A 17,060-nucleotide genomic window follows, 5' to 3' on the forward strand; every position below is an offset into this window, starting at 1 on the left:
AAAGCTAGTTATATGATGCTTACAAAAGACTAAACAAAACTAACATCATTAGATGGAAAAATATATAGGGTAAATGTGAATAAAGAGAAGATTGAATACTAATATATTCAAATGACTGTTTCACTGCTTTTATCTATACAATCATGTTTCTAACAATCAATTTGAATATACTACAATTTGTAAGCTAACATTTCTAAAGCTAAAGGAATATCACTGTACTCAAGACATGGCATATTAATTTTAATATTTAATGCATACCTGCATAAATTAATTTTTGACCTGCTACCGGAAAGGCATCTTTCCCCTTTTCAGATTCAATCTTCTCTTTCAGTGCTTTCACCTATAGAAAAAATAAAGATCTTTTGGAAAAAGTCTAAACAAAAAATGACAATTCAGAATCTCAGCAAATAATGGAAGACAAAAAATTGTATACATTTTAATTATTAATGCTTCCAAAAACTCAATGATCATGTCTTTCCAATTCATATCCAAGACTCACCATTAACACATATTATTAGGTAAGATAGGCATAATCTTCATCTTAATACCATCTGATATACACACATAAATTTTAAAACCTGTAATAGTTGACACATTAACTTAAAGATTTTGACATCAAAGTTTTGATCTGTATAAAGTTTATGGATGTATTTCCCATAGAGCGAGAAAATAAAACTCACTAACCTAAAAGGCCTAAGAAATAAAATGGCAGACCCGCCTGGGGAGCGAGACCTCATCTCTACAATAAATCAAAAAATCAGCTGGGCGTGGTAGCGCATGCCTGTAATTCTGGCTACTTGGAAGGCTGAGGCGGAAGGATCGCTGGAGCCCAGCAGGTCGAGGTTGCGGTGGCCGGGAGCGGCCACTGCACTCCAGTCTGGGCGACAGAGTGAGACTCCAACTCAGAAAAAAATAAAATAAATAAAACAAAACAAAACAAAACAAAATAAAATAAAATGGCAGGGTGCAGTGACTCCCAGATCTGTAATCCCAGCACGTTTGGGAAGCAGAGGCGAGAGGACTGCCTGAGCCCATAGGTTCGAGACCAGCCTGGGCAACATGGTGAGACCTTGTCTATACAATAAATTCCCACCCCCCAAAAATTAGCTGGGTGAGGTGGCGCACACTTCAGATTCCAGTTACTTGGAAGGCTAAGGTGGAAGGATCACCTGAGCCTAGCAGGTTGAGGCTGTGGTGGCCATGAGCATTTACTGCACTTTAGCCTAGGCGACAGAGTGAGACTTCAACTCAAAAAAAAAAAAAAGAAAGAAAAAGAAATAAAATGGCCTCATCTACAATAGAGTACTTCGATGTTAAAAGCTAAGTGTCAATGTTAAAGGGCAAATAATTCGTCTTAAGACTGTCATAATGTTTCATTATAATCACCCAGGGAGGCTTTATAAAGACCAATTAAAATATAATCTCCAAGGGTGGAAAATGGACATCAGTATTTTTTAGAAACTTTACAGGTGTTTCCAACGTTCAGCTAGGGGTCAGAACCACTGGACTACTTAAATGATCTTAGACAAGTAGCTTAGTTTCTCCCAGCATCAGCTTCCTCTAAAAAGAGAAGCTGGAATAGAAAAGCTTTAAAATCTCTTCAATTCCTAAAAACATACGACAATAGGCTCATTGTAAACTTTTAAGAAAACTAGCCTAATCTTAACTAAAAGTAGGGTGGCACATGTGTAGAAAAAGCAGAGACTTGGCTCTTTTTTTTTTTTTAAGAGACAGGGTCTCACTATGCTGCCCAGGTTGGTTTTGAACGCCTAGCCCCAAGCAGTCCTCCAGACTTGGTCTCCAAAAGATTACAGGTGTGAGCCACTGCATCTGCCACAAGTTTTATGTAAAAAACTATCTGACAGAAAGTAATACAAAAGTAAGGCTCCTTTGTATAATTAAAAAGTAATGATACGTACTTCAAAAATAAAAAAGATACAAATATTTATTTAGTTTCAAGTACATTTAACATACACAATTTCACATAATCCTCAAAACTCTGAGACCAAAAGAAATATAATGCACTTAATTTTATAGATGGAGAAATGTAAATAAAGAGGTTAAATCACCTGCCACAGAGCCATCTCTTATGACAAGCTTTAGAGCAGAGTATTTTGCAAATACCACACGAATCACCCTTGCAACACTGATCTTCCAGAAATGGGTCAGTAGCCTCATTGCTCTTCTGATGTTCCCCAAAGCAGAAATCCATCATAAAAACCTCGATCCACTATTTCCCACAGCTCCAAATTTCAAAGGCAAAACTAACACAAAAAATATTTTAAAAGCCAAACATTAGATTTTTAAAACAAGTATAAAAAGTAAGTCTTCTCATTGCTTCATCATTGTTTTGCAACATACTTTTCACACAATGTTAATTTAACACAGTAATTTAAAATTTTTTAAAATTATTTTATTATTTTATTTTAAAGATACGGGGTATAATTCAGAATTAGGTATACAAGTGGTCATTGTACAGGTAAAGTTTGGGCCTCCTGTTGGTCCCCACTTCATCTGGTTTGAGATCAGGTACCCTTATGAATGTTGTGTATCCCCCGCCTTTCCCTGGCAAGTATCCTGCTACTGCCAATCTCTTATTATTTTTAAAATGGACATTAAAAGTTTTTTCACTTTTAATTTCTAATATGGTTAACTATCAGTAAATATAAGCATTCAAACAAAAGTTATTTTGGAGTTTTCAATAACTTTTAAGTACAAAAGAGTTTTAAAACCAAATTGAGTACTGCTATCCTATATGCTAAATGACTTGCCCTAAATCAACTAATGACAGAGCATGCAAGGAACATTAAGTGGTAACTGTAAATTTCCCTTCAAACTTTTGTTCAGAGAGAGAGAAAAGAGATACAGTATATGCAAGTGTGATTACCTGGCAAAAACCACAAATGAATTACTGACTAAATGTGTCAGAATAGCACATAGTGGCTTAGCCTACAGTGGGTGCTCTATCACATATTGAATGAATACAAATGAAAACAGCATAGAAAAATGTGAAGAAAAAAGAAACATATGAAACAAAGAGTAAAAGAAACAGCTGGGTGTGGTGGCTCAGGTCTATAATCCCAGCACTTCAGGAGGCCGAGGTGAGAGGATTGCCTGAGCCCACGGGTTCGAGGCCAGCCCGGGCGACTTGGCGAGACCTCATCTCTACATCAAATCAAAAAATTATCCAGGCATGGTGGCGCATGCCTGTAGTTCCAGCTACTTGGAAGGCTGAGGTGGAAGGATCACCTGAGCCCAGAAGGTTGAGGCTACGGTGGCTGTGAGCGTGCTACTGCACTCCAGTCTGGGCAACAGAGTGAGACTTCAACTTAAAAACAAACAAACAAACAAACAACAAGCAAGCAAGCAAGCATGAATATCTCATTCCTGACAGGTTAGAATGAAGACACATTTAATTAATATGTACTATATATAGTTCTCTACTCAACAGAAACTACATTTCCAGCAACTGTAGCATATTTATTTTAAAAATCTGGGCCCCCCCAAAATATTTTACTATCTTTCAAAAAGCTGAAATAAATAACAGACGCACTGTCGCTAGCTTTATGTAACAAAAATGAGGCAGGCGGGGACAAGAGAAAAAGAAATCTCTAATCACTGACTACTAAATAGATTTTGCTTCAAAAGAAATCACGACTGTGCTTAAAGAATATTAAGAAACTAGGCCGGGTGCGGTGGCTCACATCTGTAATCCCAGCACTTTGGGAGGCTGAGGTGAGAGGACTGCTTGAGCTCAGGGGTTCGAGATCAGTCTGAGCAATATGGCAAGACCTCCTCTCTATAATAAATTAAAAAATTAGCTGGGTAGGGTGGCGCATGACTGTATTTCCAGCAACTTGGAAGGCTGAGGCAGAAGGATCACCTGAGTCCAGCAGGCTGAGGCTGTGGTGGCCCTGAGCGTGCCACCACACTTCAGCATGGGTGACAGAATGAGACTCTGATTCCAAAAAAAAAGAATATTAAGAAAGTAGCGAGAACTTTGTACTCAATACCTGTATGATTTGACTAAAGAAGTGATTATAAATTAACATTAAAAAGTTTACTCAGGCCGGGCTGGGTGGCTCAGCCTGTAATTCCGCGCCTTTGGGAGGCTGAGGTGAGTGGATTGCCTGAGCCCGCGGGTTCGAGACCCACCTGGGCAGGCGAGACCTCATCTCTACAATAAACCAAAAAATTAGCCGGGCGTGGTAGTGCATGCCTGTAATTCCAGCTACTCGGAAGGCTGAGGCGGAAGGATCGCCGGAGCCCAGCAGGTCGAGGCTGCGGTGGCCGGGAGCGGTCACTGCACTCCAGTCTGGACGACAGAGTGAGACTCCAACTCAAAAAAAAAAAAAAAGAAAGTTTACTCAACAAAGAAGAAAAATGAGTATGCTAAAACATGTAACTTAAATAGAAAAAAACAAGACAAATAGAAAAATGCAAGATAAGAAAAAGGCACAAAACGTTTCTTGCACTAACAAAAAAATGGACAAATGATAGGACAGGCAATTCAGTCACACAGACCCATAGAAAAGTTTAACCTCATTATTAATCAAAACACAAATTTTGATGTCATATGTCATTAACCCAATAGATTGATACAGGAAAAGAGTGTTTGTAAGGATTCTTGGTATTAGGAGTAAATAGAGCCGGGCTCGGTGGCTCAGCCTGTAATCCCGCGCTTTGGGAGGCTGAGGTGAGTGGATTGCCTGAGCCCGCGGGTTCGAGACCCGCCTGGGCAACTTGGAGAGACCTCATCTCTACAATAAATAAAAAAATCAGGTGGAGGCTGCGGTGGCCGGGAGCAGCCACTGCACTCCAGTCTGGGCGACAGAGTGAGACTCCAACTCAAAAAAAAAGAGTAAATAGATACATTTTTATAATGAAAGTATCAAATGATTAACATTTTTTAAGGACAATTTACCACGACTCCTCAACATTTTTAAGGTGGGGAGGAATTCGATCCAACATTACTACTGTTAATGTACCAAAGGAAATAACTGAACTAAAGATAGACTTTGGAATCGGGTTCACTGATCTTCCTTAACCTCAACACAATGATCTTCCACCCCATTTAAGTCATCTCCTTACAGGACACAGGGTGAATTTTATCACCCAAACACTGTTCCATCTTTGAAATTATAAGTGACCAATCTATTTCTACCAGCTCTCAACAACTGTTTACTACACTTGCTCTTAAACCTCATTAAGACTTTGGTCCTGCCGGGCTCGGTGGCTCAGCATGTAATCCCGCACCTTTGGGAGGCTGAGGTGAGTGGATTGCCTGAACCCACGGGTTCGAGACCTGCCTGGGCAGCGAGACCTCATCTCTACAGTAAATCAAAAAATCAGCTGGGCGTGGTAGCGCATGCCTGTAATTCCGGCTACTTGGAAGGCTGAGGCGGAAGGATCGCCGGATCCCAGCAGGTCAAGGCTGCGGTGGCCAGGAGGGTGCCACTCTCCAAATGGGTATTTCAAACCTGCACTCTACTCTAAATCTGACTCCCAACACCCTCCCCTTTCCTCTGTAGATAACTACTTCCTACCTTATTCAAAACACAGAAGACATCACAGGAACTATTCCTTAATTTTCTGCCACACTTTGTTTCATCTAGACCCACCTAATCTTCTCGCCTATTAAACGAAGGACATATCCTATTCTTTCAAACCTAACTTGTTCCACCTGTCCTCTGGGTACCCCCACTGAGTGTTCTCCAGTATCTTGCTAGATGTTATGTTTCCTATCCTCCTTCCAGTTTTATTTTCAACCTATTCCTCAAAGTCAGTTCATTTCCATTCACACTTAAGCAGACCTAATTATCAGCTTAAAAATAAAACAAACATATTACAAACCCTTGTCTTCTAGTTGTACTCTCTTCTCCCCTTAATCGCAGACATTCTTAAAAAAAAAAAAAAAAAGAAAAAAAAAAGTCAGGCACAGTGGCTCACACCTGTAATCCCAGCACTCTGGGAGGCTGAGGCGAGAGGACTGCCCGAGTCCACGGGTTCAAGACTAGCCTGGGCAACTTGGCGAGAGCTCATCTCTGCAAAAAAATCAAAAAACTAGCTGGGCATGGCAGGTAGCACATGCCTGTGGTTCCAGCTACTTGGAAGGCTGAGGTGGAAGGATCAACTGAGCCCAGCAGGTGGAAGTTGCGGTGGCCATGAGTGTGCCACTGCACTCCAGTCTGGTTGACAGACTGAGACTCCAGCTACCATGTATTTGCTGTAGAACAGTTTCTAGACTAGTCTGTCTAAATCATACCTAACCCAACCAAATTGAGCACACTTAAAAACAGCTTAGCAAGAAAAGGCTGCCTTCTTTCTGGATGCTTCAAAGGAGGAGGAGGTACCAGCTCAGCACAAGGTTTCTTTGGAAAGGTTGCAGCGGATGCAGTTACAACTCCTCTAATGTGCTAAGCTCCTTGCCAGTGCTGCCATTCCAATAAGTCACCTCAACATAAAGAAGATAAAACTAAACACTATAGTCCCAATATGTAACTGGAGTGAGAACTTCTATTGTGCTGTTTATTTCCTCCTACATAAGAAATGTGAGCTTATCATCTACTCCATAGAGACAAAACATGGCTAACACTAGAGAAATCTAACTTTTTTCTAGCCACAAGCTTCTTATGAAATTGTGCATTTACAACAAAAATATACCCAATGTAATGTTAAACACAGTTGGTATAACTCTTATTTTCTCCCTCTAAGGGAGACTATCATGAGAGTGTACTTAAAAGTGCCGATACAAAGCTAAAGTTACCATCTCATTATTTCCTAATGTTCACATTACAATGCACTTCTATGACACTACTCTAATTTAGGCCAACAACCATTACAAGTATTCATTTCACCTGCAATCCCTTGTGAGGTTGAGACAGGAGGGTAACTAGAGGCCAGGTGTTTGAAACCAGCATGGTCAACACAGCAGACCCCGTCTCTTAAAAAATTTCTAAAAATTTAGCTGGGCATGGTGGCATGCACATGCGATCCCAGCTACTCAGAAAGCTGAGCTACCCAGGAGGCTGAGGTGGGAGGATGGCTTGAGCCCAGGAGTTCAGGCTGCAGTGCACTGCACTACAGCCTGGGCAACAAAGCAAGAATGTTTCTTTAAAAAAGGTGAGAGGAGAGTAATTTTCACTCAACAAATTTAGGTTATGTTTGAGATATCAAAATAATATCTTGTAAATTATATTCCCACATAGCAGTATAATGTGCTGCCATGTCAATCTTCTTACATAGTACTCTGCATTTCTAAGGCTACTGATTAGGTCAGCAATTGAATATTCACATAACTCAGCCTGCTCGATGTACAGTATGTTTTTCCTTGCTACTTTTGTAACTATGTTGTTCCTTATTACTGCTGCAACAATGTATAGTAAAAAGAATTATGTAACCTTTAATGAGTAGCCCTGAAATATAAAGCTTGAATGAATAAAAGCTAATGTGTGCTATGAACTTGCCATGTGCCATGCAGTGTATGTGCCCCACAAGAATGAACTCTCTTAATCTGTACTACATCTCCATGAGGTTGTAGTAGCCAGTCTCCAAGATGGTCCCCAATGATACCTGTTCTCCTGGTATTCAAGCCTTTGTATAAACTCTTCATGGAGTGAATTATGACTAGTCACAAGAACGATAAAATACTATCAGCGTGAAACTATATGACTTCTGAGGCTAGTTTATATATGAAAGTCACTGACTGCTTCCATCTCGCTCCCTTGGATCACTCACACTGGAAGAAGCAATGTTATGAGGATACTCAAGGAGCCTGGGGAGAGGCCTCTCAGGAAGGAACTAAGGCCTCCAATCAACCATCACCAAGTTGTTACCCATGTGAGAAAGTCACTTTCAAAGGAAATCCTCCAGCCAAAGTCAAGCCTTTAGATAACTGTAGACCTTAATGAAAATTCATGAGAGACCCTGAATAAGAACCACAGAGGTAGGTTACCCCCGAATTTGACTCACAGAAACCATGAAATAATAAATGCTTACAGAAATAAATCATTACAGCCTTAGGATGGCTCACATCTGTAATTCCAGCACTTTGGAAGGCCAAGGTGAGAGGATTACCTGAGCCCAGGAGTTCAAGACCAGCCTGGGCAACATGACGAGACTTTGTCTCTATAACAAATCAAAAAATTAGCTGGGCATGGTGACGCATTCCTATAGTTCCAGCTACTTGGAAGGCTGAGGCAGAAGGATCACCTGAGCCCAGGAGGTCAAGGTTGCGGTGGCCATGAATGTGCCACTGTACATTGTAGTTGTGTTTATATACTATGTGTAGATTTTTTGGGGGGTGGGGGTTGAGTCTGGGACTACAGGCAAACATCACCATGCCTGGCTAGTTTTTTTTTTTTTTTAATAGACAAGGTCTTGCTATGTTGCCTAGGCTGGTCTCGAACTCTTGGCATCAAGCTATCCTCCCACTTCAGCCTCCTAGAGGGCTGAGATTACATGGTCATGACTCAATAAGCCCAGCCATAGATGTATTTTTGAAAAGGACTAAAAGGATATACAAAGTCTACAGTAGTTACTTAGACCAAGGGCAAACTCTTTCACTTTTCGCAAACTTGAATTATTTTAGTAATTTAAGGAAAACTGGAGTTTAAAAGAGAAAAAAAAGAGGTTGCACGCTTTTTGGTTGCTTTTTTTTTTAAAGGTCTGATGCAGTTCCAATATTACATTGCCAAGTTAACTAAAAAATATACATATATATTTATTTTTTAAATTTCATTTTAGAGAGCAGAAGGAGGAGAAGGAAGAATGAGGGTTTTTTTGTTACTTTTTTGGGCTTTTTTTGAGTTGGAGTCTCACTCTGTCTCCCAGACTGGAGTGCAGGCCGCTCCCGGCCACCGCAACCTCAACCTTCTGGGGTCCAGCAATCCTTCCGCCTCAGCCTTCCAAGTAGCTGGAACTACAGGCATGCGCTACCACGCCGGCTAATTTTTGATTTTTACTGTAGAGATGAGGTCTCGCCAAGTTGCCCAGGCGGGTCTCGAACCCACAGGCTCAGGCATTCCACTCACCTCAGCCTCCCAAAGCACGGGATTACATGCTGAGCCACTGAGTTCATTTAACTAAAATATATTAATAGCATTTAATGCGGGCATGGTGGCTCCCACCTGTAATCCCAGCACTTTGGGAGGCCAAGATGGAAAGACTGCTTGAGCCCAAAGTAGTTCAAGATTAGCATGGGTAACACAGCAAAACCTCGTCTCTACAAAAATAAAAAATTAGTCAGGCATGGTGGTGCATACATGTAGTCCCAGCTACTCAGGAGGTTGAAGTGAAAGGATTGTCTGAACCCAGGTCAAGGCTTCCATGAGCCGTGGTTGTGCCACTGCACTCCAGCAACAAAGTTAAGACTCCAACTCAAAAGAAAAAAAAAAACAGCAAGAGCAATCAAATTTTGGCAATCAATCATTAGCAAAAGAAAAGAGATTCCCACAGTCAAATATGTTTACTAAAAGACTTCACAGATTTATACTGCAAGCAAAGCTTTTTCCCTTCTGGTTCTTTGGTTGGTATCCTTTCACTTGAGAAATTGGCACAGGCACCAAGGAGTATTCCCTGAATTTCTCTTCCAAAGTAGGTTGCTGCTAACTCTATAAATACAAAATTGACTTTAAAGATGTCAGCTGATTACAGTGCAAAAAGGAAAAATCTCCTCCACCAGACCCAAGGAATGAAAAGAGATTTTAAAAATTGAAACAATAACTGATAGGATAGTATTAATTACATGAGAAGAGAAAGACAGTATATAAAAGCAGTCATCAAATTGAGGTTATGATCCAAAAGGCTACTATCTTAAATACATGACTTGAAAACCAAAACCCATTTTTTCCTACAGAAACTATGTAAAATGGTATTCAGGCTTTTAAGCCAACCTATACATTCCAATTTAACACATTCTAAAATATATTCCTAGCAATATGATTCAACAAGACCAGGAAAAAAAAAAGGAATTTGGAGACTGAGTTAGTAGAATTCCTAAGTTACATGTAACTTTCAAAGTTTTTATATAGGCAAAGAATGGATCTTTCTATAGAACTAACAAACAAAACAAAACAAAACAAGCTACCTACCTAATTCAACCAGAAGTGAGTGTAGGAGAGGGTGCAACCATAATTGTATCTTCCTGCTTAAATATCTGGGACCTGCTCATGTATATTACTTATTTGTAGCTGTTCTATATCCTCTGCTGAAATAGGTTTACATAATGTTTAGAAGGTTTATAAATTTCATTCAGATGTAAAATTACCTTTTCAAGACACTACACAAGGAATTTTATTTATCTAAACTTATAGAAAACAAATGGTGTCGTGTACTACAGCAGGATCCACTGTGCTACAGCAAGCTTAAATTTGGAAAATTTATCTCAAAAACTAAAAGCAATGCTACACATTACCTAACAAAATACTCTCAAATTTCAAGTCAAATGGCAGGACTTTGTTTGCGCTGCTGATTACATCAAGCTAAGAGAATGACAATCTGTCATTCACACAAAACCTCTTCAGAAAAGACAGTGAAAAGAATGACTAAAGGAAAACTGGTAAAATCAGGATATGTTTTTAAAGTTGTATAATGTATTTTTAATTTCCCAATTCATTAAATATTTCCCGGCCATGATCTCACCTGATTTTTACATCAACTCTAAGATAGGCTGGTCAATTATTACTTCCTATTTTACCAATGAGGAGAAAGACTTAAAGTATTGTGCTCAAGAACACATGACAAAACAAAGTGAGAGAAAAATTCCCCTTTAAGAACAGTAATATGTACATCTGAAAAGAGCAAGATACGAGAAAAAAGTAAACAGAATTAAGAGATACTCTTCGAGTTTTGCTGTGAGGAACAGGGTAATAGGGTAGCAACTAAATAGGGATGTGGAGACAAAGGAAATGTGTCATTAAGATGGGAAAAATGTTTGCATACTCTAGAAATTAAAAAAAAAATCAGTGATGTAGAAGAGGAAAAGAGATCTGATGGAGCGCTTTCAGAAATGATAGGGGACAGAATATGGCGAAAGAGTAGAGGGACAGGCCTTAAATAGCACCATCCATCAACAATAGACATCTACACACAATAAGAGGAGAGACTAGCAGGCAGGCAGCAATGGCACAATATTGTAGAAGTCGTCTCAAGTATTTCTAAATTCTCATAAAAACGGGTTATCAGCTGAAGACAAGGAGAGTAAATATGAAATCTTCCTATGGCAATGGAAGAGTGGCTGGACTAGTGAAATGTATGACTGTCAGGTGCTATCTAAGATCCAATTAAGATTAATGTTCATTAATTTAACTGAGACAACTCAATGTGGCTATGTGTTTGTCTCCGGCAGTACAAGTGCAAGTAAAAGCATCTAGTTAAATTTCATCGCATTTGGAGTTTTCTAAGCAAGAACAATTGAGTGAGAGTGAGACCATGTTGTCAAGCACTGTTAATGTTCCAAGCAAATACATATGATCTGAAACTCATATATATTAGTACATTCAGTGCTAGTATCCACATTTTACAGATGAAAAAACAGGCACATACTGGGTAACTTGCCCAGGGTCACACATCAAGTGGTACAGCCAACTCTACCTCTCAAAACATCCCAGCTCAAACTACTCTCCATCTCCACTCCTACTACCCTGGTTCAAGCCTTAAAACTACTGCACAAGCCCTGACCTTCCTGCTTCACTCTTACCTATCCTACTATCCATTCTCCATACAGCACAACGTAACCTTTTATAGTCATAAAAGAAATATTTCTCCTCTGCTTATAAAGGTTTCCCATTTTTATCCTGAAAAACCCAAGCCTACAAGCACTATATATTCCCTTATCCATGTGCCTAAATCTAATCTCTTACCTCTCACCTTAACAAGTCCTCCTTTTTTTTTTTTTTTAATTCCCCAAACTCTTATTTAACACTCAAATTCTTAAAGGTATTTGCCCTAGCAGTTCCCTACAGAAAACAATTTCCACATCTCCCAGTGCTCATTATTATTCAGATCTCAGCTTAACTGTCACGTTATTCAGAAAGACCTTCAGTGATTCATTTAAAAGCAGCCACCCAGCCAAGCATGATCATAACCCTCATCCTATTTTAATTTTCTCCACAGCACTTACCATTACCAGGTTTAAAAAATTTTTTTCTGGCCGGGCTCGGTGGCTCAGCCTGTAATCCCATGCTTTGGGAGGCTGAGGGGAGTGAATTGCCTGAGCCCACGGGTTTGAGACCCACCTGGGCAACCTGGCGAGACCTCATCTCTACAATAAATCAAAAAAATTAGCCGGGCATGGTAGTGCGCGCCTGTAGTTCCAGCTACTTGGAAGGCTGAGGTGGAAGGATTGCCGGAGCCCAGTAGGTTGAGGCTGCAGTGGCCGGGAGTGTGCCACTGCACTCCAGTCTGGGAGACAGAGTGAGACCCCAACTCAAAGAAAAAAAAAAATTTTTTTTCTGATGGTTTTATCTCACTAGAGTGTACATGCCATGAAAGAAAGGTCTGACACCTAGTGAGTACTCAACAAATATCTGTTAAATAAATAAGCATGCAAATACACTACACTGGGGGATCAAGACTTGACAGTTCACGAAAAGAATGTCGTTCAATACAAGCAAAAGATCTTTATTAAATGCCTACTGTGTGCCAGGCATCTAGTGAGCAAAAATCTAGTGGAAAACTATGTCATGTTTCCCAGTTTTTTTCTGTATTTTGTTCTCTCAATATGCTAAAACCCTAATTTCTCCTCTGTGAAACAGTATTTTAATATATTTACAAGTTAATACTTTAATAACCTAGGAAACATCTACAACATGGTACTGTATCTAACATGAGTACACTGAACCACCACAGAAACACTTCACTAATAAACGAAGGCTAGCAAATACTGTAAAATATAGAAGAAGCACTAAAGCAGTATTTTATAGCAATCACCAACATTACAGAGATAAACCACAAAATGAGGTAATTTCTCACAGCATGCTAAGTACACTGTTTAGAAATTAAAACTATACCTCTACAATTCTCTTATCAAAAAATGTATATACACAGTTTTAATATCACATATAGTAGTATAGCCACATTTTGGCTTTTGCATTTAAAATCTCAAATTTACTGCGTTATTGTGTTTGTTTTCAACAATCAAAACACATAACCAGTGTCCAAGATTAGCAGGCTGGGTGTGCTTGTAATCCCAGGACTTTGGAAGGCTGAGGTGAGAGGATCGCTTGAGACCAGGAGTTCCAGATCAGCCTAGGCAACGTGACAAGACCTGGTTTCTACAACAAAAATTAAAAAAATAAAAATAAAAATTAGCCGGGCATGGTGGCATGCCCCTATAGTCCCAGCTACTTGGAAGGCTCAGCTCAGCAGGTCAAAGCTGGGGTAGCCGTCATAGTGCCACAACACTCCAGCCTAGGAGAAAAGAGGGTTAGCAGACTGCAGGATAAATATGTACACCACATACTTTCTTGTCATCATTCAATGATGTAATAAAACACTGTACTGTACTGCTACTACCTCAAAATTTTTATTCTTAAATCTACCTTTCTTAATTAAGGCCATAAGCAGCAGCAATATAAAAAGTGACTATAGAACTAAGCCTAAAAACTGTGTATTCCATTTCCTTCTAAATGTCCATCACACCAAACTTCAAATTTTTTTTTTTTGAGTTGGAGTCTCACTGTGTCGCCCAAACTGGAGTACAGTGGCACACTCCTGGCCACCGCAGTCTCAACCTGCTGGACTCTGGCGATCCTTCTGCCTCAGTCTTCCAAGTAGCTGGAACTACAGGCACAACTGTACAGGCTACCGCACCCGGCTAATTTTTGATTTATTGTAGAGACGAGGTCTCGCCAAGTTGCTGGGTGGGTCTTGAACCACCGCGGGGGCTCAGGCAATCCACTCGCCTCAGCTTCCTAAAGTGCTGGGATTACAGGCTGAGCCAATGAGCCTGGCCAAACTTCACAATTTTTAAGGATTGTATCAGAGTAGTGGTCTACTAGACATCTCAGAGTGCTTTAATATGTAGGCTACTTAAATATCTCCTTTTTTCTCCCCACTCTGTTGCCTAGGTTGGAGTGCAATGGCAAGCTCCCAACCACCGCAGCCTCGCCTGCTAGAAACACAGGTGTGGTTTTTTTGCTAATTTTTTGTTAATTTTTAAAATGTAACTGTAGAGACAAGATCTCGCCAACTGTTCCCCAACCCTGTGCTCTTATTGCGGTCTCCCAAAGTACTGGGATTACAGGCATGAGACCTGGCCTAAATTGTTCCCATTATTTTACAGTTAAAAATCTATTTAAAATAGAACACACAGTGAAGAAAATCTCTTAGCAATGGTCTCTCCACCCCACACGTACTGCAAAAATAAAAAACATCTTTGTAAAGAAATGTTAACACTAAAGGTAGTGGTCATGTCAGTGGTCAAATAAATAGTACAGAATACTTAATAAGTATAACAAAGTTTTGCTAGTTAAAAGGGGGGAGATTTTCACCTTTCAAAAAGAGCAAATAAAAACACCATTAAAACAAATTATCTTGCTGTTTCCACTTTGTATATCTCCCACTCTGTAGCCACTGAGCTTCAACTAGGTCAGTAAGGCTCCCAGAAGCCCCAGACCAAGTCCTACATGTCCCGTACTCCTGCAGTTCTGCCAGCAAAACTCACTAAACATTTACTTGTTCAACAAATAAATCGCTTCCATGATATCTCTATCTCGCAGTCCTTTCTTCCATTTCTGCTCATGCTCATCTCAAGCTCACAAGTTTCTATACTGGCTACCTTAAGTTACTTAATTTATTTTAATTTCTTCTAGGTAAAAATCAAATGAGGACAAACCTTTAAACAAGCCCACATGCAGGTTTCAGAAGCTAAATCTGTTCACTGCAGATTATCCCTATAGGCCTCACTAAAATCCTATATTCTCTTTATTTTAGATCTATTTCTAATATCCTTGGTTACCTAGTTCTTACCACACATTAGAAACAGGACACTTAGTATTGCTCTATTTAATACAATTTTATTTTCTTACTGGAATTCCAAAGTACTGTATTACAGTAAATAAATGAATTTTAATTAAAGCCCACTATAAACAAGGAATTAAAACAGCTGTCTTGAAAAACATTTCTGAAACTTAAAGCCATTAAAATAAAAACTGACAAGTCATTTAATGTAAACATTCCACAGATCCTTCATTAAATGCTTTAATTTCTTGTCCCAGACAAATAGCATTAGTTTTTATATTTCTATTAATAGCAACAAAAGCTGAAGAAGCCACTTGAACTTTTCAAAAATATACTTCCAGATGGATAAAATATTACTTTCCCTTGGAAATAAACTAGAAAACAGCAAAAACAGCTAAGAATTTACACAAACATACAGGTGTAGCATTGGCTCTAAGTTAATTCTGTATGTGTAAAGTGGAGGCCTAAAGAGCTACACAAATCTTACAGCACATAAATATTTCTGTGCAACTGTTGAGAGTTACTGCATAACTTCAATAAACCCACAAATATTTACGAAAAAATAATTCCTTTAAGTTTCAATAATTCCGAAATTAATTCTGAGTATTACAAGGTGATCAAGTTATTGTGGCACCAACACATTATCACAAAGTACCGAAGTCAAACAGGCATTTCAAGTAGCTTGTCTGAAATCATTAAGCAAACCCCATTTTAACTTCCATCCTTCAACTTACTACTACTCACTAAGCAGTAAAGAAATATTCAAGAGGAATTTCATTCTGCTCGTAATGTCAGACTGCAGGGTGTTGTCAATTACTTCTGAGGACACTGAAAATTTTCTTACATGTAATCGGTATCTCCAGTACCTGTAAGAATTTATCACACACATACATCTACATATACCGAAATATCTTGAAGTCAAATAATTTTGTACTACAGTTCCAAAGAGGTTGGGAACTCCCCTTGCTTCTTAAACGATTGAAGATGCAGAAAACTTTAGAAGATTAAATGAGATATATATAAAAGTTTAACACTGTATCTTCTCTCAAAGGCATCCATTGTTTAAATAATTGATTCCATTTACTGACCACCAACTAAATACATACTATTTAATCCTCACATCTCTGCCAGGTAAGTATTATTCCTATTGTACAGAGGATGAAACTAAGAATAATTTGACCAAGGTCATAGCTAATAAGTTACAGAGCCTCAAATGGAGCTCAGGTCTATTTAATTAACACCAAGGTCCCTGATCTCAACCTCAAATAGAATCAACTACTTCTTAAAATATAGACGGACAGAAAGTTACTGGTTTAGCAATATGACAATCTTAAAGGTGTATTCCGGAACACAGTAAATTTACAATCATGACATTTTTGGATTCTTGGCATAAAGTTGTATTGACTTCAACACGGTGTCTCACAAACACAGAAAAATGTGTAGGCTTTTGAAGTGTTTCAGACTTTAACTACAGAAGGGATTCAAAGTTTTTCTTTTCTTTTTTTTCCCCCCTTAGAATTCCACTACGTGGGGAATCGAGGGAGGGTGGGTGCAGGGTTTCAACTCCTACAAGACCTCTAACACACAGGACCCATTAAATCTGGCGTCTGAGCCTAAATTTGAAGGGCCTTAAAGCAAAAAAATTTTTACCATTAAAGAGACCTCTAAGTCCAATCTACGTATGGGTGTGGGCTTGCTGGCGGGAAGACGGGCAGCAGAACGATCCACCATATACGCGAATAAAAGGGTTAACAATTCTGGGGGGAAGGGGGCAAAGAATTCATTTTCACCATCACTCACCTCTCACTCGGCGGCAGACGGAACCTGATACTTTTTTTTAAGGCTCATCATCTCGGGTTACCAACTCTTAGACCTCAGCGCTTAATCAGGTCCACGCAGGGGTAGAGGCGACGCCTACAACTCCCTCCCCCACCAGTGCACCCATACCAGAAAGCCAGGTTCCACCTCCGAGGCTGCCCCGACCTCCCTCTCCCCCTCCCCCTCCGGCCCCACGACCACGAGCTCCCAGGCCGAGGCCTCCCGCGGGCGTGTGCTCCACGCCATCTGCCACCAGGCCTTCGGCGTCGGGCCACTGCTTC

General features: G+C 39.7%; 1 protein-coding gene across 3 annotated transcripts in view; it reads right to left on the reverse strand.

Annotated features, from left to right (window-relative positions):
• Positions 1-17,060, reverse strand: part of RAD23B (RAD23 homolog B, nucleotide excision repair protein) — a 48,682-nt gene that overhangs the window by 31,071 nt on the left and 551 nt on the right. Inside the window, exons 1-2 of one of the 3 annotated variants that reach the window (XM_021711547.1) lie at positions 16,068-16,219; positions 259-340 (exon numbers count right to left, since the gene is read on the reverse strand). Coding sequence is in view for 2 of the 3 variants with exons in the window: in XM_008056497.1 (XP_008054688.1) it covers positions 259-340; positions 2,070-2,084 (97 nt within the window). In the remaining variant the exon portion in view is untranslated. Of the gene's footprint in view, positions 1-258; positions 342-2,069; positions 2,140-16,067; positions 16,220-17,060 lie in introns of those variants that run through there. The other 2 variants (XM_008056497.1, XM_008056491.2) reach the window with 2 other exon arrangements.

Source organism: Carlito syrichta, unplaced genomic scaffold (genome assembly GCF_000164805.1).
Source record: "Carlito syrichta isolate Samal-C Ts95f unplaced genomic scaffold, Tarsius_syrichta-2.0.1 Scaffold84677, whole genome shotgun sequence".
Classification (NCBI taxonomy): Eukaryota; Metazoa; Chordata; class Mammalia; order Primates; family Tarsiidae; genus Carlito; species Carlito syrichta.